Source organism: Dama dama, chromosome 19 (assembly GCF_033118175.1).
Source record: "Dama dama isolate Ldn47 chromosome 19, ASM3311817v1, whole genome shotgun sequence".
NCBI classification, from domain to species: Eukaryota; Metazoa; Chordata; class Mammalia; order Artiodactyla; family Cervidae; genus Dama; species Dama dama.
Window position 1 is genome coordinate 9,889,049 of NC_083699.1, and position 23,104 is coordinate 9,912,152.

General features: G+C 36.0%; 1 protein-coding gene and 1 pseudogene across 3 annotated transcripts in view; both read left to right on the forward strand.

Annotated features, from left to right (window-relative positions):
- Window positions 1–23,104, forward strand: part of GMPS (guanine monophosphate synthase) — a 69,947-nt gene that overhangs the window by 41,579 nt on the left and 5,264 nt on the right. For all 3 annotated transcript variants that reach the window (XM_061168181.1, XM_061168182.1, XM_061168183.1), the window contains 8 exons: window positions 7,420–7,613; window positions 7,925–8,090; window positions 10,101–10,252; window positions 11,504–11,677; window positions 13,027–13,132; window positions 14,997–15,112; window positions 17,801–17,926; window positions 20,801–20,916. In XM_061168181.1, the coding sequence (XP_061024164.1) occupies window positions 7,420–7,613; window positions 7,925–8,090; window positions 10,101–10,252; window positions 11,504–11,677; window positions 13,027–13,132; window positions 14,997–15,112; window positions 17,801–17,926; window positions 20,801–20,916 (1,150 nt within the window). The remainder of the gene's footprint in view (window positions 1–7,419; window positions 7,614–7,924; window positions 8,091–10,100; window positions 10,253–11,503; window positions 11,678–13,026; window positions 13,133–14,996; window positions 15,113–17,800; window positions 17,927–20,800; window positions 20,917–23,104) is intronic.
- LOC133074189 (complex III assembly factor LYRM7-like) lies at window positions 10,259–11,490 on the forward strand (annotated as a pseudogene).

Consider the following 23,104-nt stretch of genomic DNA (forward strand, 5'->3'; position numbering starts at 1 on the left):
GGCTGGGGATGGGAGAGGAGTGGGACAGACAGTCACCAGATGATACAGAAAAAGTCAATGCTTGACAGTGTTTAAATGCATTGAAAAAATTAAAAGACGAGAGGAGTGTTATGGAATGTGTGATTTGGACTGTTACTCTTTTAGATAGGCTATTCAGAGATGGTGTTCCTATTAGATGGTACTAGACATGGAGGAAGTAGGTGCTGGCCCTTTGGGATATTTGGGGAGAGTACATAGCAGTGCAGAATTCCTGGGATGGGACCGTGTTTAAGGAACAGCAAGGAAACCGCATGGTTAGAGCTGGGTAAGCGGGACGTGTGGTAGAAGATAAGGTAGAGGCTGTTGGGAGCCGGAATCCCAGGACCTTTGAGGCCATTGTGAAAATGTTGGCTTTATTTACAGTGAGTGAAGATTTGAACAAAGGAGAGACATGATCTAATTTCAGGATTACCCTGGCTACAGAGGAGTAAAGAGACTGTTAAATGTAGAAGGAGAGACCAGCTAGAAATCTCTTGTAATCAGGAAAGGGGACTGTGTAAGGAGCAGAGTGGTTAGAGGTATAAGTGCTTAGGAGTGATTGGGTTCTCATATACATCTTGTACATATTTTGTTACATTTATACCAAAATATTTCATTGGGAGTGTTAATGTTAATTGCATTTATAATTTAAATTCCACTTGTTCATTGCTGGTATATGGTAAAGCCATGAACTTTTGTGTATTAACCTTCTCTCTGGCAACTTTCTTGTACTCACTTATTAGTTCTAGGAATTTTTTTGGTTGATTTTTAAAAATTTTATACATGGACACTCATGTCATCTGAACAAAGACCATTTTATTTCCTTTTGCTCCCAATCTGTATACCTTTTATTTCCTTTTCTTGTCCTATTGCATTAACTGGGACTTCTGTTATGATGTTGAAAAGCAGTGGATAGAGGGAACATCCTTGCTTTGTTCCTGATCTTAGTGGAAAAGTTTTGAATTTCTCATGATTAAGTATGATGTTAGTTGTAGGTTTTCAGAAAATACTCTTTGTCAAGTTGAAGTCCCCCTCTATTCCTAGTCTCCTGAGAGTTATTGTCATGATTGAGTGTTTGGATATATTTCATATACTTTTTCTGCATTTATTGATATGATCATATAATTTTTCTTCCTTAGCCTGTTGATATGATGGATTACAGCAATTGATTCTTATTTCTGACAGAGGAATTTTGAAGTATCTAACTGCAGTAGTGGATTCATGTATTTCTCCTTATATCAGTTTTTGCCTTACATATTTTGATGCTTTCCTGTTAGGTATATATATAAAGGATTATTATGTCTTTCTTGGGAATGGATTCCTCTATCATTATATGTATGCCCCTCTTTATCCCTGATAACTTCTTTTTTCTCTTTTTTTCTTTTTAAATTATGAAAGTATGATAACACGTTTACAGGAGACCTGGAAAAATACAGAATGAAGTTATATATAGTTCTACCATATAACTATTTTTTAAGTAGATAAATTAAAAATTTTAGTTGCAGTATCAAAAGTCTCAAAAATTAAGAGTGAATATACAGAAAAATAGAAGGATATAGTAGACCTGAAAAGCACCGTGAACCAATTCCGCATAATTAAGATTTATACAATTTTCACGCAACAGATATTAATTCTATTACAAGTTCCCATAGACTGTAAAGTAGGAAACACTGGAACATATCCAGGGAATAAAACGAGATGCAAAAATTTTGTGGTCTTAAGGTATTGAAATCATACAGAGTCTGTTCTCTTACCACTGTGGAATTGTGTTAGAAATCAGTATTTGGACTTTGTGGGAGAAGGCGAGGGTGGGATGTTTTGAGAGAACAGCATCAAAACATGTATATTATCAAGGGTGAAACAGATCACCAGCCCAGGTTGGATGCATGAGACAAGTGCTCGGGGCTGGTGCACTGGGAAGACCCAGAGGGATCGGGTGGAGAGGGAGGTGGGAGGGGGGGATCGGGATGGGGGATACATGTAAATCAATGGCTGATTCATGTCAATGTATGACAAAACCCACTACAGTATTGTAAAGTAATTAGCCTCCAACTAATAAAAATAAATGGGAAAAAAAAATCAGTATCAAAAGACATCTGAAAATAACTCACATATTTTCAAGTGCAATATGACATTTACGAAGAGAGTTCATTTGACCTAGCCATTAAAAGCCTCAAAAAAGTTGAAGACTGAAAAAACACAGGATGATTGCAAAGAGGAAAGCATTTATATGAGAAATTAATCCTGGTAACTTATCTTGGCTGAAGTCTGCTCTGACATTGATGTATCTACTCACGCTGTCTTTTTATTTGTTTATTCATGGCTGTGCTGGGTCTTTGTTGTGGTGTATGAGCTTCTCATTGCGGAGAAGCTTTTGTTGGAGAACACGGGCTCTAGGACCCTCGGGCTCAGTTGTTGCAGCTCACAGGCTCTGGAGTGTGGGTTCGTTGCTTGTGGCCCAGGCTTACTTGCCCGTTGGTGTATGGAGTCTTCCCAGATGAGGGATTGAACCAGCGTCCTCTTCACTGGCAGGTGGATTCTTAACCACTGGGCCACCAGCAAGGTCTCTCATGCCGTCTTCTAATTAGTGTTATCGTGATTTATCTTTCTCTGTCCATTTACTTTTGATCTGGGCTTTTAGATTTGCAGTGGGTTTCTTTTTTATTTTATTTATTTATTTATTTGCAGTGGGTTTTTTGTAGACAATATATATGTTATGTTTTCTTTCTTGATCCACTGTGACAATCTCTGTCTTTTAATTGGTACATTTAGACTATTGGAGTTTGAAAGGGATTGTTGATAGTGTTGGATTAATATCCATCCTATCTGTTGTTTTCTATTTATTGTCCGTGTTCTTTGTTCATATTTTTGTCTTTTTCTTCCTTTTGTGGTTTTAACTGATCATTTTATATGGTCTGATTTTCTCTTTCTTTGCATGTCAGTTATATCTCTTTTTTTACTTTTTCTAAGAAAAAGTTGCCCATGGTTTTTCTTTGTTGTTGTTGATACAGCGTTGATTTCTGTATGTTGACTATGTATCCTGCAGTCTTGCTGAAATAATTTATTAGTTCTAATGGCATTTTAGTAGAGTCTCTAGGGTTTCCTAGATACAATGTTGTGTCATCTGCAAATAGAGACAGTTTACTTATTAATTTTAATTTGGATAATTTTATTTCTTTTTCTGGCCTGACTGGTCTGGCTTGGACTTCCAGTACTTTGTTGAATTTTTGACTTGTTCCAGTACTTTGTTGAATTCTTGACTTGTTCCTGATCTTAGAGGAAAAGCTTTTCATCTCTGAGTATGTTAATGGTGGGCTTGTTGTATGTGGCCTTTATTATATTGAGGTATGTTCCTTCTGTACCCAGTTTGTTGAGCGTTTTTATCGTGTGTGATGTTGAATTTTATCTATTGCTTTTTCTGTATCTATTGAGATGACCATATTATCTTTATCCTTCATTTTTTTAATATGGTGTATCAAAATGATTGGCAGATGTTAAACTATCCCTGCATCCCTGGAATAAATCCCGCTTGATTATGGTGTATGATCTTTTTAGTGTATTATATTTGATTTGCTAATATTTTGTTGAGGATTTTTACAACATTGTTTATCAGAGAAATTGGCCTATATTTTTCTTTTTTTTGGTAGCTTTTTCTTGTCTGGCTGTGATATCATAGTATTGCTAGTCTCATAGAATGTGTTTGGAAGTGTTCCTTCAGCTTCTATTTCTCATGGGTTGTTATTAATTCTTCTTTAAGTGCTTGGTAGAACTCACTGGTTGGAGAAGGCAATGGCACCCCACTCCAGTACTCTTGCCTGGAAAATCCCATGGGTAGTCTGCAGTCCATGAGGTCGCTAAGAGTCGGATACGACTGAGCGACTTCACTTTCACTTTTCACTTTCATGCACTGGAGAAGGAAATGGCAACCCACTCCAGTGTTCTTGCCTGGAGAATCCCAGGGACGGGGGAGCCTGGTGGGCTGCCGTCTATGGGGTCGCACAGAGTCGGGCACAACTGAAGCGACTTAGCAGCAGCAGAACTCGCTGGTGAAGCCACCTGGTTTTGCAACTTTTGGGGAGGTGTTTGATTATTGATTCAATCTCCTTACTTAAAATGAGTCCATTCAAATTTTCTGTTGCTTCATGATTTAGTCCTGGTAAGTTGCATGTTTCTAGGAATTTGTCCATTTCTTCTAAGTTTTTCAATTTGTTGGTGTATAATTGTTCATAGTATTTGTGTGGTATCTGTTGTAATGTCTCCTTTTTCATTTCCAATTTTGAGCCCTTTCTTTTTCTTGGAAAGTCTGGCTAGAGGTTTGTCTGTTTATCTTTTTAAGAAACTATCTCTTATTTTCATCTTTTTAAAAATCATCATTTGCCTGTTTATTTCTGCTCTGATTTTTGTAATTTCCATTCTTTTATTAACTTTTATTAACTTTTTTTTTTCTAGTTCTTTGAAGTTCTTTGAAGTTATTAGGTTGTTTAAGGCCTGACCCTTTTTTGAATGTGGGCATTTATTTCTGTGAACTTCCCTCTTAGAATTGCTTTTGGCATACACCGTAAGTTTTGCTTGTTTGGTTTTCATTTTTCTTTGTCTCAAGATTTTAAAATTGCTCTCTTGATTCCTTCTTTGACCTATTAGTTTCTCAGGAGCATGTAGTTTAATTGTCACATATTTGTGAATTTTCCAGTTTTCTTTTTGTAATTTCTACTTTTACCATTGTGGTCAGAAAAGATACTTGATTATTATTTCAGTCTTCTTGAATTTAGTCTGACTTGTTTTGTGGCCAGACGTGATTTATTCTGGAGAATGTTCCAACTGTGCTCAAGAAGAATATGTATTTCTCTCCACATGTTACTTACTTCAGTCTGTTAGCACTTCCATGGTTTCCAGTCAGTTGGATGTATCAGTAATTCTTATCTTTCCTCCTCTGTAAGTGAGGTTCCCTGCTCCCCCCGGCCCAGCTTCTTTCACGATGTTTTTCTTTCTTTTGCTTTTCTGTAGTTTGTGAATCGTACGCCGAGGTGTAATGTTTTGTGTGTGTGCTGCTCACTGTTTTCTGAGCTTCCTGTGTTAGTTTGGTGTCTTGTGTTAATTTCAGGGGAAATTCTCATTCATTATGGTTTTAAATATTCTGTTCCTCTCTCTTTCTTCTAGAATTTCCATTGTTTATGTTATTTGTACTTGTCTCACAGTTCTTGGATTTCTGTTTTTTTTTTTTTTCCAGTGTTTTTTTCTTTTTTAGTTTTCAGTGTGAGCCATTTTTATTGAGTTATCTTCTTGCTTAGAGAGTATTTCTTAAGCCATGTCCAGTCTGTTGATAAGCCCATCAAAAACATTCTTCATTTCTGTTATAGTGCTTTTGATCCCTTGAGATCATTTTGGTCCCTTTGAGAATTTCCAGCTCTCTGCTTACATTGCCCGGCTCTTCTTGCATGCTCTACTTTATCCTTTTGAGCCCTTAGCTTCTTAATAATACTTGTTTTAAATTCCCAAGCTAATTCCAATATCTCTGCAGTATCTGAGTCTCTTCTAACACTTGATCTATCTCTTCAAACTTATGTTTTCCCTTTTAGTGTATCTTGTACTTTTTTCTTGCTAGCTTGACATGATGTACCGGGTAGAAGGAATTGCTGTAGGTGGCAAGGTGTTGGGAGAGGGAAAGTGTTCTGTGGTCTTACCGTAGTTCTCAGTCTTAGTGAACCTGTGGCTTTGGGCTGTAGATTTCATGAGTGTTTTAAGTTTTTCCCTCTGTTCGATGGGACAGGAGGACTAGAGTGGGCTCGGGTTGGCTGTTTTCTTTTCTCCCAAGTCAGTTTGGTTCTGATAAAACCCTGTCATATTAGACTAGTTAAATAGTTTCTCCTGAGAGTGGAAGACCTTATTAAGAAAAGAATGGCTTGGTGTATTTCAAAACGTTTTCTTTTTCCCTCCCCTGTTGGAAGCACAAGGGAATTTTCCTCTAATATTCACTGTGAGAACTTGGGTCAAGCTACTGGAGAGTGTGGGGATCCCAGATGACTGGGTCTTCCTGGACATTTTCTCTCTCAGATTTGTCCATGCTGAGCCTCCAGTGATTTCAGTTATAGGTCGAGTTTCCCTCCCTCAGCAATGGTTCCTGTAGAGGTTTGCAATCATGGAGTTCTCCAGTAAGTTGTGATTCTCTGTATTTACCTGTCAGTCTCTGTAAGGGTATTTAATCAACTTTTTACTTGTTGTTAGAACATAGTGGTGTCTTCTAGCTTCTTACATATGCTGGACTGGAAACCAGAAGTTAGACTGGGTTCTGGTATGTTTTGAAGGCAGAAACAAAGGATTTGCTGTGGAGTGGGAAGGAGAGAGTAGAGGCCAATTTTAACTTCCAAGTGTTTCATCCTGAGCAACCAGAGGATGGTTTCTGTTTACCTGATGTGAAAGAGTGCAGTAATTTGGGTTTGCATATTAAATTTAAGATTTCTTATTAAGTGTTGAAATGAAGGTGTGAATAGGCACTTTTATATATTTTTGAGTCAAGACTGTAGAAGGGAAAACTGGACTGGAGGAATAAATTCAGGGGTATACCAACATATAGGTAAAATTTAAGGTCATGAGAGTTTGGAATCATTCAGAATGTATAGAGCAGAAATTTAAGGACTGAATACTGGTTGACTTTCAGGTGTAGAGATGTGATAAGGTGAAGAACCAACAAAGAAGGTTCAGCAGTAGACAGTGAAATAAGGAATGAAGCAGGAGAGTGATGTCTGAGAAGCCAAGTAAAGAAAGTGTGAGCTTTCCTAGTAGAGTGAGTGTAAGTTTGGGAGTTTAGCAAGCCTGATTTATCTACTTAATTAGCTGGGGATACTGGCAAGTTTCTTAATATCTCAGAGCCATGGACAGTGGGTAGTACTTGTACATGTAAAACATCTAGCCTGTCATCTGCTTTGTAGATGATAATTTGTCAGAAGCCCATTAGTCAAGGAAGTGGAGTTGCATTCATGGTTAATAGTATCCAGGAAAGAAACACTTAGGATATTCTGATAGGCTTAATGTATGAGGATTTTCCAAGATAGAGAATTGGTAGCTGCACATTGCCTGGTAAAGGCATGTGGAACTGAGATTTAAAACTGAGTTGCCCTTGCATTAAATAGACAGAATGTTTGCAGTAGCCTGGGTGGAGCAGTGAGGATACTCTGAAATGATGTCACAGCCATGTCGTTCATTAATTGCTGTATGAGGGAAGACCTTTATAACACCAGATCATGGCAATGTAGTTTGCATTTTTCCCCCCCATAGCTAAAAATCCACTAATTTGAATCAGTTTCCACATTTATGGAGGAAGAAATTGTGAGGAATTACTGTGGGTGCTCACTGAGTATTTTCAATATGAAAAAAAAATTATTTATGATTATTTTCTCTATAAAGGTATAGCAAATGAATCTAAAAAATTATATGGAGCCCAGTTCCACCCTGAAGTTGGCCTTACAGAAAATGGGAAAGTAATACTGAAGAATTTCCTGTATGATATAGCTGGGTGCAGTGGGACCTTCACTGTGCAGAACAGAGAAATTGAGTGCATTCGAGAGATCAAAGAGAGAGTGGGCACATCAAAAGTTTTGGTAAGCAATTTACATCTGAAAGTCTAAAACTTTATGCCAGTAATGTTAGACTCAAGGTTGACTGACTTAGCATAGCCCTTAAATTTTGACTGGGTGGTAGGTGTTTTGAGTTGTCCTGTTTCAGAGTGCTTTTTCAGTTACCATACATTTCTTTGATGCAAACCAGGGGTTGAACCCAAGCCCTTAGCAGTGAGAGCACGGAGTCCTAACCGCTGGACCACCAGGAATCCCCAGTGTTTTTAGGTGGTGATTGAAGCTCTTAGCATGTTTTTGCTTGTTTTACTAGTTTGACTTTTCGTATCACCCCGTAGGTTTTACTCAGTGGTGGTGTAGACTCAACAGTTTGTACCGCTTTGTTAAATCGCGCTTTGAACCAAGATCAGGTCATCGCTGTGCACATTGATAACGGCTTTATGAGAAAACGAGAAAGTCAGTCTGTTGAAGAGGCCCTCAAAAAGCTTGGAATTCAAGTCAAAGGTATTGATGAACTCCAGAAAAGTTAACTTATGTGTCAGGACTTGTTTAATCAAATCTAGCTTGTGATTAAGTTAACCAAGTAGAGTTTTCCCAGTAAGTTTATGGATGAAATGTTTTTTATTTTTACATTGTAATTACTTCTGGTTCAAGAGGGGCCACAGTATAAATTTTGAAAATTGATTACTCCTAATGTTATATATAAATGAATAAGTTACCATTTTCCAGCCACCATTGTCTTCTTTCTATCCATCTTCTTAAGCCTTAACTGCTTTTACATTTATGGATATCTTCTGCACTTTTATAAAAAAAGTTGTAAGCCATGGTTATAGTGAAATTAAATTAGTAGTTTAATGATATAAACTGTGTATTGACTTAATTGGAATTGATGCCAAAAAGTTGAGTGTAAAATGAAGACTTGTATAGTTAAACATGAAGTAAAAATGAGTCTATGTCTTTCTTCTTTGGAAATATCACTAGAATAACAATACAGGCATAAAACAAGTATAATGCCAGAAGGATGAGGAATAGAGAGGAGGTAATAATAGCAGTCTAATGGTTTCAACAAAATGTTGGGAAGTAGAAAGCAGATGGTTTATGCAGGTTTTCTCTGATAAGCTAATGAAGCTTAAATTTTAGGACTGCTCACCAGCCAAGCCTTTTCCAAAATCTGGGAAAGGATTCTGTCAGTATCTTCTCATAGTTACACATTGTATGAAATTTGAAGTAAGGTATTTTAATAATTTATAGTTAATTTGCTTTGCCTTTCTTCTCTTTCTCTCTTTTGGGTGGTTTTATAGTGGCTGCAGGCATTTGGGAATTATGCTAAGAAAATATCGAGTTGGGGATACATTTAGTTTGGATTTGGTGCTATATTTGTGATTTGCAGTAGTTTCTGTGTATAGTTTATAGTTTGTGTTAGCCATGGGAGTATTAACTTGTGATTTAAAAGATGGGTGATTTGTTATTCCTTTTCTTGAAAGGGCCCTCCGAATTGTTTAGTTTCAGCCCCACAGAAACCTGCATCTGTCTTTGTTAACTGACATAGCAGGATGGAGGACTCCAGAACCATGGGGAAGGGTTGAGGGAAGGAAGCCCAACAAAATGCAGGACTTTTGAGAAAGCTCAGGAGTTGGGAATATTGGCTCCCTTACAGGGCCTGGCTCACTGGGTCAGCCTAGTTCAAAATCTGAGAAGCAGTTACTTTTCCCTTTAAACAGGAACACAACTGCTGCTATCCCTCATCAGAAGACCATGGATTTATTCTCTAGAGATTCTAGGCTAAACAAGAGAGGCTTTGGACTTGGGCATGTCAGTACCAGGCATAGTTGAAGGTGGAAGGAAGATTGCATGTTAAAAATAGTAACATTAAGGAAAAGCCTTATGTACTGAATGATATCTCCCCACCTCCACTGGCCACTTCCTCTATTCAGGCTATCAGAATGCTAAGAAACAGGAAATTGGAGGTGTCTTCTCTGGGTTGACCAGCTTGAGAGAGAGGCCTACAAATTCAGTAAAGTGAAGTAGCCCGCTGCCTTGGCATCTTGTAGTGAAGCCTGTTTTTTTTAAACTTTACTCTTTAAAAGGACAGCCAAGGATCGCTAAGAGTATGTTTTTAGACATCAGTTTTTCATGAGACTGGTCACTGTGCAGTTCCGAGGACTTTGATCCCTGTATATGTATCGCTGCTTTGACTTCCTTGGAGTTACGCTTCTTTTGGGAGATTTTGCTTGTTGCTCTGGTGAAGCACTGAATAGAGGGAAAGCAATTATCATAATTTGTGATAATATGGTCCTAGATAGTAAATGCCACAGAATTCTCAAAGGAACAAAACTCAGTGAGTGCCTGTATATGAACTCTGTTAGTCATAGTTCATTGGTAGTTCTGGAATATGTAGGCAGTTTAAGGGGAGAATCAGAGGATCCATCTAGGTTTTCTTCTTTGTAGTTGATCTGTTACTTACTATTTTCAATCTTCTGTTATTTTAAAATATGCTTCTCTCCTCTTCCCCAGTGATAAATGCTGCTCATTCTTTCTACAATGGAACAACTACTCTACCAATATCAGATGAAGACAGAACTCCACGAAAGAGAATTAGCAAAACGTTAAATATGACTACAAGTCCTGAGGAGAAAAGAAAAATCATTGGGGATACTTTTGTTAAGGTACTTTTTAAATATTCTCAATGTGTACTATTTTAAATGTGAATTTTAGTATTTTTTCCTTGTCATTATACCAAATAGTCAAATTTTGTGACTGATTTTGATTCTTTTTTTGGCTAAGAGTTTTGCTGTGTTTTGCTATTATACTGATTAATAGAAACTGTGTTTTAAAAAACATGTACTTACATTGTCAGGCTGTCGTTTTAACTGCTAAAGAATAGATATTTTTAGTTGATACTAGATTTTAGTTCTTTGGATGTTTCAATGGGTAGATTTCTTTTGGCTTTGATGGGGATGTTCATATACCTTTTTGAATTAAGTTAAATAAGCATTTGTCCTTAAAGGAGTTTAATTTGAGTGTTGGTGAATTTCATCTCCTGGTTAGTACTGCAAAAGGACTCTTAGAAATTTAGCTGAAAGTATAAAATTTTGCTGTCTTTAAAAAAAAGTTTGGGGAGAAGTAGCCGCAAGCGGAGGCGAGAGCCATGGGTCAGGCGGCCAAGATTTTACAGTTCTTTTAAAACATTGCACAGGACCAGACAACAGGTTTTTAAAAATGATGCTAGAGCTTTGGAAGCAGCCCGAATAAAGAAAAATGAAGAATTCAAATGTAATAAAACTGAAACTTCTGCTAAGAAAATAGAAGAGCTAATAAAAATAGGTTCTGATGTTGAATTGATACTCAGAACATCTGTTATACAAGGTATTCACACAGACCACAATATGCTGAAATTGGTCCCTGGGAAAGACCTTCTTATAGAAAATGTGCCATATTGTGATGCACCAACTCAGAAGCAATGACTTTTACTAAAAAAATAAAATTATAAGTCTTTGTCATTTTTTAATTTTAAAATATACAGCTCTAACCAAACTCCTGGAAATGCAAATACTTTTCTCTAAAATGGCATATTAAAAATTAGTGAAGTATAGTTTCATAATTAGCTGTCATGTTGAAAGGACATTGCTAAAAACTGTGGAACATAGTTAAGTATTTCTAAAGAACATTAGGTAAGAAGACATTTCATTCTCATTGAAAATCAAACTGCATAAAGTGAAATAAATGGCTAGGGAGTTATATTCACTTCTCTTTGGCCTTGATGAGTATTTTGGTTTTATCATAGCTATTTAAGAATGAAGTGTTTTGACAGGTTGGTGGCTTTTTTCCCATGTGAACTGAAACTATTAGATTAAAATTACTAGATTTAAAAAAAAAGTTTGTTTCTTAAAAGGTTGTTTTACTCCTGTTGATTATAGATTGCCAATGAAGTAATTGGAGAAATGAACTTGAAACCAGAGGAGGTTTTCCTTGCCCAAGGTACTTTACGGCCTGATCTAATTGAAAGTGCATCTCTTGTTGCAAGTGGCAAAGCTGAACTCATCAAAACCCATCACAACGACACAGAACTTATCAGAAAGTTGAGAGAGGAGGTAAAAGCTTTTGAAATCTTTACCATAAAGCCTCTTTCCCTCCTTCACCATTTTTAAGTGTATAGTTCAATAGTTTTCAGTATATTTGTATTGTTGTGAAACAGATCTGCATAACTTTTTCATTTTGCAAAACTGAAACTCTGTACCTGTTGAACAACAGCTACCCTTTTCTCCCTCTCTCTAACCCTTGGTCATCTACCATTCTACTCTTTGTTTCATTGAATTTGACTACTTTAAATACCTCTTATAAGCACAGTCATAGAGTTTTTGTTTTTTGTGACTGGCTTATTTCACTTAGTATAAGTCCTCAAGGTTCATCCGTGTTGTAGCATGTGATAGGGTTTCCTTCCTTTTTAAGCTGAATAATACTCTATTGTATATATATACACATATCACCAATGGGCATTTGGATTACTTCCGCTTTTTGGTTGCCGTGAACTTTGTTGTGCTGCTCTGAACATGGATTTGTGAATGTCTCTTGGAGCCCCTGCTTTCAGCTCCTTTGGATATGTACTAAGAAGTGGGATTTCTGGGTCTTAACGATAGTTTTATTTTTAGTTTTTTGAGGGACTTCCTTAATGTCTCTCCAGCAGTTATACTCTATTAAAATCCTACCAGTAGTGCAAAAAGCTTCCTATTTCTCCATACTTTGCCCAACACTTGTTACTTTCTGTTCTTTTTTTTCAAGTAGCCATCCTAATGGACGTGAATTACCCGTCCCTTTTTATTATTTTAGGCATCCTAGTAGATGAGAAGTGGTAGGTATCTCATTGTGGTTTTGATTTGCATTTCCCTAATTGGCTAACGATGTCAGTCGCCTTTTATGTGCTTATTGGCTTTTTATATATCTTTGGAGAAAAATCTATTCAGATCTTTTGCCCATTTTTAAATTGGCTTATTTATCTTTTTATTATTGAATTGCATGTGTTCTTTATGTAGTCTGTAGTCTGGTTATTGGTTATTAGATACATGATTTGCCTTCTGTGGGTTGTCCTTTCACTTGATGGTATCATTTGGAGAGTTTTAATTTTTAAACACTGGTATGTTTTCTGATTGACTTATATTACAGTGAGAACTAGATCAGAGATGTGTGGGTAGGTTTGCTCTGATTTTTGTCTGTTTAAAAGGTTTGTGTTTAAAATGTATCTCAAAGAGACACATAAAAATCACTAAAATATCTAATTCCTTAAAAAGACAAAGGTAGAAATACTTTAAAAGATGAAGTTCTAAAAAATGATTTTTAAAGGTAAAAGACAACAGGAAAAGTGAGTAATTTGTTGTTCTTTGTTTTTCGTGTCATTTTGGTTACTATTGTAATTTGTATTAATTAGCCTTTTTCTTTCATGTAGGGAAAAGTAATAGAACCTTTGAAAGATTTTCATAAGGATGAAGTAAGAATCTTAGGCAGAGAACTTGGACTTCCAGAAGAGTTGGTTTCCAGGCATCCATTTCCAGGTAAGAAACGGAATTCTGTTTGGTTTGCCATTAGGTCTTCATGTTGAATAAGAATCAATTCAGACATGTTTTGAAGTAATTTATCATTTTAGAGAATATGTAACTTGAAAGAAAGGAAAGGATGGGTAGGGAATAAACATTCTTTTTAGTGCCTACTGTATATATTTCACTTTATTAAATATTCATTTTTATTATACATATTTAAATGTTGCATTATCCTTGTGTAAATAGGTTGACATGTAATGTTGCCATCAGATAAAAAAAACTAAGCAATATTTTAATAACACTGCCATACAATTCTTAGTGTTAGAACTTGGGTTTTTATGTTCTTTCTACTATACCATGATGTATTCCAGATAGTAATTAACTGGAAATAAAAGAACGAGAAGTGTGACGCAAAGTAGTAAACTGAATGCTTCACCAGTGGCAACCCAGAACTGTCCCCTCGTCCTGCATCTTGTAGGGAGGAAGGGAGTTTTTCGCTGTTGTGTTTTTAAAAGCTGGCACTGAATTGTGCCGTATTTCCCATTGTTGCTGAAACCACCCATAGAAGACACGCTGCCTTTGTGCATTGTCACGTATCTTAACGTCAGTCCTTTGCTTTACATGACATAAAATAAGTTGGTTTTGTTTTAGTGTGGTACAGATTTTTTGTTGTTTCTTAGTTTTGCTTTTACGGGTGGTAAAGAGCCTTGCTACAGTGTGGGAGACTCAGGTTTGATCCCTAGGTCCGGAAGATCCCCTGGAGAAGGAAATGGCAACCCACTCCAGTTTCTTGCCTGGAAAAAACCCCATGGACAGAGGAGCCTGGCATGCTACAGTCCATGGGATCGCAGAGTCAGACATGGCTGAGCGACTTCACTTTACACTTTAAAACTCACTTCTCTGAAACCCTTATCCCCTGACTGACTTGTCTGAATGGATGAACCATTTGTTTTCACAGTGCTGTATGTAACTCATTCGTGAACAAATGAAAATATTCCGTTTTTAAGTTGTCATAAAAATATTAATAATTAGAGGTGATACTTGTTAATTAGGACTGTAAGTAAGTCTTAGCCTGTATTTGTTTTGAGTTCTTGAGTGTGGCAAGTCTTCTACCTCAGTTCCTGTGTCTCTACGATAGTTATTAGATGATGAGTTGAGAGTCGTCTAATCAAACTAAAAAGAATAGTTAATGTTTCCTGAGTACTAGTGTGAGCTAGGCATTCAGGTAAATATTTTGCATACATTGTGTTATTTGATCCTCACAATAATAACTACTGTTGTCCTGTTGTCCAGTTGAGGGGATTTAGGGACAGAGGCTAGTTTGCCAGAAGTTACACAGACTGAGTTTGGGGGAATCTAGCCCCGCTAAGGCCTCCTCAGGACTGGCTACTCTTAACTACCATGTTGCCTCCATTAATAGTGCTACACAGATCATGACCCACGTGGGGGTTAGCGCTTGTTTATGCTACTAACTTCAGTTCTGGCATTCAGGATATTCAGTCCCAGTGTGTGTTGGCAAAGAATTGCATCTGCAAGTAGTTTTAAATAGATTGGCACATATATTGTGTATTAAAAATAATTATTAGAGAATTTTGAGGTTCTTAATACGTGTACTATGAAAATAAGAGATGGAAATAACTGATATGAAGAGAATTGAAGCATTCTAAAAGTAATGAGTTGTATGGGAAACTAATAGCTGCATTTCATGTTAAACACTTTAAAAACCCTAAAGTGTATATGTCAATTGTATTTCAATAAAAGCAGTTAAAAACAAAGAATGGCAGATGGGTTTTATATTTTGGGAATAGTGACTTTTTTAAAATTAAGATTTTATATTAAATATAACATTTTTATTAAATATCATTGTACTCCTCTTCAGGTCCAGGCCTGGCAATCAGAGTAATATGTGCTGAAGAACCTTATATTTGTAAGGATTTTCCTGAAACTAACAATATTTTGAAAATAATAGCTGACTTTTCTGCAAGTGTTAAAAAGGTATTTTGTGTTGAATTTGTATATTATAGGAGCTTTAAAAAGATACAGTTAATCAATACAAGGAATTGAATGGATTCTTGTTGGATTTCAGTATTTACAATGAATTAATTAGGGTTTTGTTACTTGAAAATTCAGAGACATTTAACCTTTGGAAATGACTATGAAGACAGTATTCTACAGAGGCTTTTAAATGCAGACTTCTCTTTTCAGCTAATCTATATATTTTTCCGCTGTTCTACATGTTTTAACAGGTTAGATACTTTGAAATCCTGAAAGTACTTGATATCAAGTATTTTAAAACACCCTTTCATATGTCTTGTGAGAAAGTAAGGGAGATCATTTTAGTTCCAAACCGAGGATGATTGAGAAGTCTTCAGTTCTTCTGTATATTTGGTGCTTAAAATTTATAATCTGTATTAAAGTGGGCCTTGGTTGGTAGTGCTTTTGAGTGTCGGAAAAGAAGCAATGTAAATTATCTTTGGAGTCTCTTCAACTGGGCTTCAGAGAATCCCTATAAATAGGACTTTTACAAATATGACTTTATAATAAAAAACTACAAAATACATCTAAAAAGTAAGGCACAATGAATGAGAGCTAGTAGAAGACGACCCTCAATCACTTCAGATACTGGAATTAGCAATAGATCATATATAAAGTACAAAGAGTTAAAAGAAGCAATTGTTAATGAGAATAAGGTATATAAGGTGCCTGGGAGCTTTGAAAAAAAAATTAAGTTCTAGAAATGAAAATAACTGAAATTAAAATAAAGAGTTAGTGAACTTGAATTTTCCAGAAATTGGAACAAAGCATCAAAGAGAAAATATGATTAGAAGAGGTTAAGACAAAATGAGAACGCCAACTTAAATGTATATCCCGAAGGAGATAGACAAAAGTATTTGAATTCTGCCACACTTTTGAAAGGGCTTTCCTGGTGACTCAGTCACAGAGAATTGGACACGACTAAGTGCCTAAGCACAGCACAGCACGCTGTTGAAAGACACCACGCCTCAGATCTAGGGACTAGAGTCCATCCTGACCAGGGTGAAGGAGAAGGATTTGACATCTGATCGGCATCACCGTGTGGGTGCCCCGGGTGGCTCAGACGTGAAGAGTCTGCTTACAGCGCAGTAGCTGCAGGAGAAGCGGGCTCAGTCCCTGGGTGGGGAAGGTCCCTGAAGAAGGGCATGGCAACCCACTCCAGTATTCTTGCCTGTGGAATTTCATGGACAGAGAAGCCTGGTGGGCTACAGTCCATAGGGTCGCAGAGAGTTGGTCACAAATGAAGTGACTTGGCACACGCGCAAGCATAACTATGGAAACTGCAGGCTGCCAAAGACAAAGCAGCTGCAAAGAAAAGACTGATTTCTGCATAAAGGAAAGACTAACGTGCAGGCTGTGAAAGGAACAGTAAAAGCAGGAAGAATTCAAAATGCCAAGAGAAGATACTTGTGAACAATAGTGAACAGATAAATGGTCTCAAAGAACTTGGGCAAAATAAAGACGTTTTCACAGAAACAGAATTTATTGCCAGCAGTCTATTACTTAAGGAGCTAAGGGCAGTGGTTCTCAACCCTGTTTGTGTATTAGATTCAACAGGGGAAGCTTTTGAAGTATACTGTGCTTGGACCCCCTTCTGCCTAAAACTTATTTAATTGATGTGGAATGGGACATGAGTATACTAAGTAATTTGAGTGTGTAGCTAGGTTTGAAAACCACTGTTTTAAAGAACTGACTAGAGAAGAAGGAAGGGGATCCTAGTTTAAAGGGTCTGAGATACAGGAAGGACTGATAAGCAAATAAAATGGTAAATGGGTAAAATTAAATAGACAGGCTGCATAAACGGATCTCAATTTTGGTGTTAACTTTTTTAAAAAATACAACATATAGCTAAAACAGCTTGTAAGCCATAGGGGGATTGATTGGAATTAAAGCATTCAAAGACCTTTGTATTGTTTGCCAGATGAGCACAGATTGATTCTTTTTTGTTAAAGATCCCCACTTAAGGGAAGCCACTAAAGAATGAAAATAGAGGGGTTTAACTTCCCAATTAGTAAAGGGAAAATAAATGAGTTGGGAAAAATCATCAGTTCAGAGAAATGTAAGGAGAAAGAAACATAAAAAGTGGACACACAAATAGAAACTGCTGAATAAACTGGTAGAATGGAATTGAACCTTAATATTAACTCACAATTAAAAGACTAACATCTTTAGTTAGGACATAATGTCAAACTAGATTGAGGAGTAAAATCTAACTATCGTCTGTTTACCTAGGGATAGAAAGAGGGAAGGTAAAAGAATAGAAAAGGATAAAAGAATAGAAAAACATATATTCAATACCAGGCAAATAAACTGATAAATTCATTTCAGACAAAGTTGACTTTGTGACAAAAAATTCCCCTGGAGATAAGGAGAATTTGATTCGTGAGGTGTCCCTTGCCAGTGACAGAGGAAAAGCCTCCATCTGTATAAATCTTATGTGTATTTCTTGTCCTAATATTTAACTTTTCATAGCCCTGGCCTTCAGTGATGAAATTCTGACAACACTGCATAGCACACACAAGTTAGAAATACCATATAGAATCTATTGCTTATAAGCTAGAAAGTAGATACATAAGATAGTAATAGGTACCAAAAGAGTGACTACCTTATTTCTTGAAATCCTAAGAAGTATGTCTTTGATTTTCTTAGCCACATACGCTATTGCAAAGAGTTAAAGCCTGCACGACAGAAGAGGATCAGGAAAAGCTGATGCAGATTACAAGTATGCATTCACTGAATGCCTTCCTGCTACCAATTAAAACTGTGGGTGTGCAGGTGAGTTGTGTGAATTCACTGACCTGTGACATAGCTTCTGTTGCTCTTTCTGCTAATATCGAAATAAGAATGACTTACAAAAATGAAATATGAAAGTGTATACAACAAGTTTAAAAATGTAAAAAGGCAATATTTTATGAATGCTTATGGAGTGAATAAGGTTGTAGGAACTAAATATTCAGGCTGAGATTTTGTAGTTTTGAAACACCTATCATCTATAACCAAAAGTAAAACTTCAAATAATGAATTGTCATAGGATTGGCTTGCTTTTGCTTTGAAGGACAGGTACTGAGAGGTCATGTCCTCATTTATCCTTCTTGATATGAAATGTTCTGTGGCTTTAGAGTCTCTGACTAAGAAAGGCCCTGGATGGACATGTTTTTACCATTTAGGCCTTGTTCTCAGCTTGTATTTTCCTTAAACCCGTGTCCTCTGCCTCTTCAGCATGTCTTCTCTCTTCCTCTGAGCTGTGATAATGTACAACTAACATTTTCAGTATTTGTTGTGCAGTCTTTCCAATTGTAAAAGCATGTGACTATAATATAGTTCTCATTTTTGAAATGCTATTCATAGATAGATTATATTAAGTTTGCCTTTGTTTACATGATCATCAAGTGAGTTTCTAGGGGATAAAGCTTGGGAGGATAGGGAAGGAGTAAGGTTTCTTTTCTGTGAGTTAGGATTTGAAATTAAATGGAAACCAGAAAAGGTGTCAGTAATTCTACTAAAAATTGTGTGAGTGCCAGTTGGTGGGTTAATGTGGTTATAATGTTCTCTTACAGTAGAATTAAGCGTGAAAAGAAATGTTTTACAGATCTAACTCTTTTCCCTAAATATGTGAATCTGAGTCCGTTCTTTTAAATTCCCCTTTCTCCTGAATTCATGTAGCCCTGTTTGTAAATAAACAGTAAAACTTCATTGTTATTTTGTAATTAAACAGAAATATTTTAGTTCATGGAAATGATATGGGACAGTTATTTTCCCCTCTCCCTCTTTCAAGGTCCTTATGTGAAAGCTACTTACATTGTTTTTAAATCAAATTGAAATAACCGTTCCTGGAATTGTAGAAATAAATTTCTTTCAATGATACATGGATTATCTCATCATAGATTCATTTTTGAAATTCATGATATGCTATTTCAGGCAGATATTACCCTACTTGATAAAAATAGAAGAGCAGATAGGTTGACCCCCCGCCCCACCCAGTTGTAACTAGGTCTGTTGTAAAAACTTTGCTGCCTTGTATGCTGACTTCTCGGTTTTTGATAAGTTCATAGATAATACTATGGATAAATAAATAAGTATAATTTGTAGGGTGAATGATTTCTTTTTTAAAAAATGATTTAACACATGCACACTACTACATGTGAAATAGAGAAACAACTGTAGTACAGGGAACTATAAATTATAATGGAAAAGAATCTGAAAAAGAGTATATGTTTGTATAACTGAATCACTTTGTATACTTGAAACTAACATAGCACTGTGAATTAACTACACTTCATTAAAAAAAAATGACGCTTATTCAGGCTCTATTACTTTTCCTGTCAAAATAGAAGTTTCTTTTGCTGTTAGTTATCTTTTATCTAGTCTCTTAGGTCTTTGCAGCTGAGACTTAGAAATCCAGATAAAACTCATAATTCACGGTTAGTATAGCAATGTGGTTTATTTTCTAAATATCAAAATAAACTGTACTTCTTAAAGGAAAATCAAAGGCGCAGTACATTTAAAAATTAATTCTCCCTGTTTTTGCTCTACAGTTAAATGTCCCTTTCAGAAATATTTAGAATGAAAATGAAAGGAAATTATTTGACACATTGTACATCACCTTTTCCTTTTTAACTGAGCATCATGAACTTCTTTTCCTGTCATTGCAAGTAGATTCTTATTGTTAACTGTTGCCTTTATTCCATGTATGATTATACCATCATTTATTTAATTATTCCCCTCCCAATGGACATTTAAACCATTTTCACTTTGTCATTATTACAGGCAAGTAATCTTATTTCTTCAAGCAGTTATTTCACGTGTTTCAGTAATGCTTCCTGGACTGAAGAGCATGTGCGCTTTAAAGTTTAACAGATACTGTTATATTAGCATTCAAATAGTCTGAGTTCTTACATTCTCAAGTTTACTGCATATTTAATATATACTGCATATTTAATCTTGAAGTTACTTTTCAGTTGAATTTTTTTAAAGCAAATTACTTGGATTAAACAAGACAGATGAAAAAGGAATCAATATTATCAGTTTTATTTGCTTGTTTTAAAATTTACTTTCTTTACTTATTTTAAAACTAACTCATTTTAAAGGAATAACTTACTTTTATATCGGACTTGAGAATCCTTTATCTGTCTGGTAAACATGGACAGATCTTGTCGCCCAAATTAGGTGTGCTGGCTATCTGTAGTTAAGCAGATATTTGGAATGAAATCCCAACAGATCTCAAGTGTATGTTGAATAATTGTTGAAATTACTGTAACACTTTCTTTATAATATCTGAGGTGATTTAAGTAGAATTTAATGGGGAATTTTGATTTAGGATTTATTTATGTTGTTAGCAAAATATCCATATATACTTTTATTTTTTTATTTTTTATTTTTTTATATGGATGTACTAGTTTGTTTAGTTATTCATCACCTGAAACATATCTGGTTGTTTCGGTTTATGAACTATTGTAAATAAAAGTTATGAGCATCTGTGTGTAGGTTCTCCTTGTTCAGCATAGGTTTTCATGCACATGTATACTTTTAGTCAAGCATGTTTTTGTTAAAAGTACTTTTCATGGTGTCACCATGCATGAAGTATTTTCCATTCCATCTTTTGATTACTATAAAATCAATAAAAATTATCAACTGTATTTTTATTTTTAGGGTGACTGTCGTTCTTACAGTTACGTATGTGGAATCTCCAGTAAGGATGAGCCTGACTGGGAATCTCTTATTTTCCTGGCTAGACTTATACCTCGTATGTGTCACAACATTAACAGGTATGTTCTGCAGGTGGCAGAGGGGTGAGATGTATAAGGCTGTGATTTTTTTTTTTAAGGTCTTCCCATTGTTGAAAGACAGCTTAGGTCACAACCCAGCAGGTATTTAATAATACTTTGTATTTTGTTTGTTCATTGCAGTACAATCATCTGCTTATTAAAAAAATTTTTTTAGGTAAATAGGATGGCTTTTATTGAATAGTTTTAGTATGAAATAAAGACTTTAAAAAATATTTTTCCAATTAGCAACTTAGACTATTTGTTTTATAATGCTTTATTCCAGAAAGATTGAAAAAAATGTACAAGTTATTTACTATTAGGGACTTGGTCAATTTAATAATCATTAGAGAGTAAAGATACAAACATACCAGATGTCATTAAAATAACTGCCTTAAATGTTTTAAAAATGTTGACCTTAGTTCTTCAGATCCAGTTTTCCTTTAATTTGCACATAAATTTCTTATGTTGGATATATCAACAGTTTTATAGCTGTTATATATATAAACAGATTTATAACCTATATGTAGTACTTAGTAGCATTGTCTCCTTTACGGTTCAAAAATCTTACTCATTTAGTACCAGATTGCTAATTAAATGTTCTTATATCACAGTTTTTTTACTCTGGTCTGTTTTCTTCATGAGTATTAAGCAGTTGACAATCAAAAAGGATTCCTTGAGATTTCAGTTTACTCAGATCAGCTGCAGAAATTACAGACCTGCCTCTTGGTGGTTACTTAGCAGGGTGTGTACATTTCTCTTTTTTCGGCCGTTCCTCATGGCTTGTGGGATCTTGGGTCCCTGCCCAGAGGCTGAACCCGTGCCCTCAGCAGTGACAGCACAGAGTTGTAACCATTGGACCACCAGGGAATTTCCATGGTGTGTATAGTTCTATACTGATGTGGCTAGTGTTTCTAGGCTGGTGTTGGCCTTTAAGACAAGAAGTCAGAGGGAAGTCACATTTTTACTAATGGGAACATGTTAAAAGGCTTGCATAGATGAACCAAAGGCCTCCAAATTTAGATACACGTTTAATACATTGAAAAGAGAGAATTATTAATAAATAATGGTAAATTGGTAAATTTGTAATTGCCTATTTTGAATGGAGGTAATTGTCTTGGTTAAAATAATGATTTAAAATTCTTAAATGCTAATACCTAAATAAACTTCACTGGTCATACAGAGAGTTCCTTTCACTAAGTTTGACTCCATTGCTTTACTATATAATTAGTATATTTTTCATTTCGCAGCATTCTTATAGTTTCATCTGTCTCTGTCCTTCTCTTTTACCAAAGGGCCCTTACCCTTGTTTAAACTTTATCTCTGTCCTTTTGTGTTCTAGTCTTTCTGCCTGTCTTTTCTGTTTTCCCTCGTTTGTCTCTCCCTCCATTCTTAATCCTTCCTCCCTTCCCAAAAGGGAAAAAAGATAATCTAACAACCAATAAACAAAAAACTAGATTCTAAAAATATGAACCTAGCAAGCCCCTCAAAAAAAAACATATTTGGTGATTTTTAAATTTGGGGGGGGGATTGAAATTTAAGTAATTTTTTTAAAAAGCTTTCAATTTTTGCCAATCCCTGCCCCGCCCCCCGCCCCCCCCCCCCCCCCCCCCCCCCCCCCCAGTTTGCGTGGTGGAATCTTTGTGTAGAGAGGGACAGTTCCAGTTTTACTGTCTTACACAGGATGGAAGACTGCCTGTCTCTGTACATATTCCATGGTCACTCTTGTTTGAAAGAAAGGAGACAAAAAGGAGCAAGTTAATGGCATTCTCTTGCCTAGTTGCTCTTCCCTCCAAGGATTATGAGCTCTAGGAAGTATATTGCTTTAAAGTGTGGCTTACTTTCAATGCATGGGAAGAAACCCTTCCTGCCAAAGTATGTTTGGAAGGAGACAATGAAGTAGTTGGTGGTTTTGATCAGATGCTTTTTTCTTCTGTATGTTTGTTTTATTCTAAGTACCTATTAATAAGAAGGGGAAAAGGCATTGTTAAACTTCCCCTTGGTAGTTGCAGGGGAGATTTATTTTCTCTACTAAAGACAGATACGGCTAAGGAAAAGGGACAGTTGCCTGCTGGCTGGAGCTGGATTAGAAAAAACCAGGTGGCATTTGTCTCTCTCTATCCCCTTCCTCTCTTGTTTTCTAGGTGAAGGTTATAGAACAGATTCCCCAAATCAGCAATAAGATTCCTCT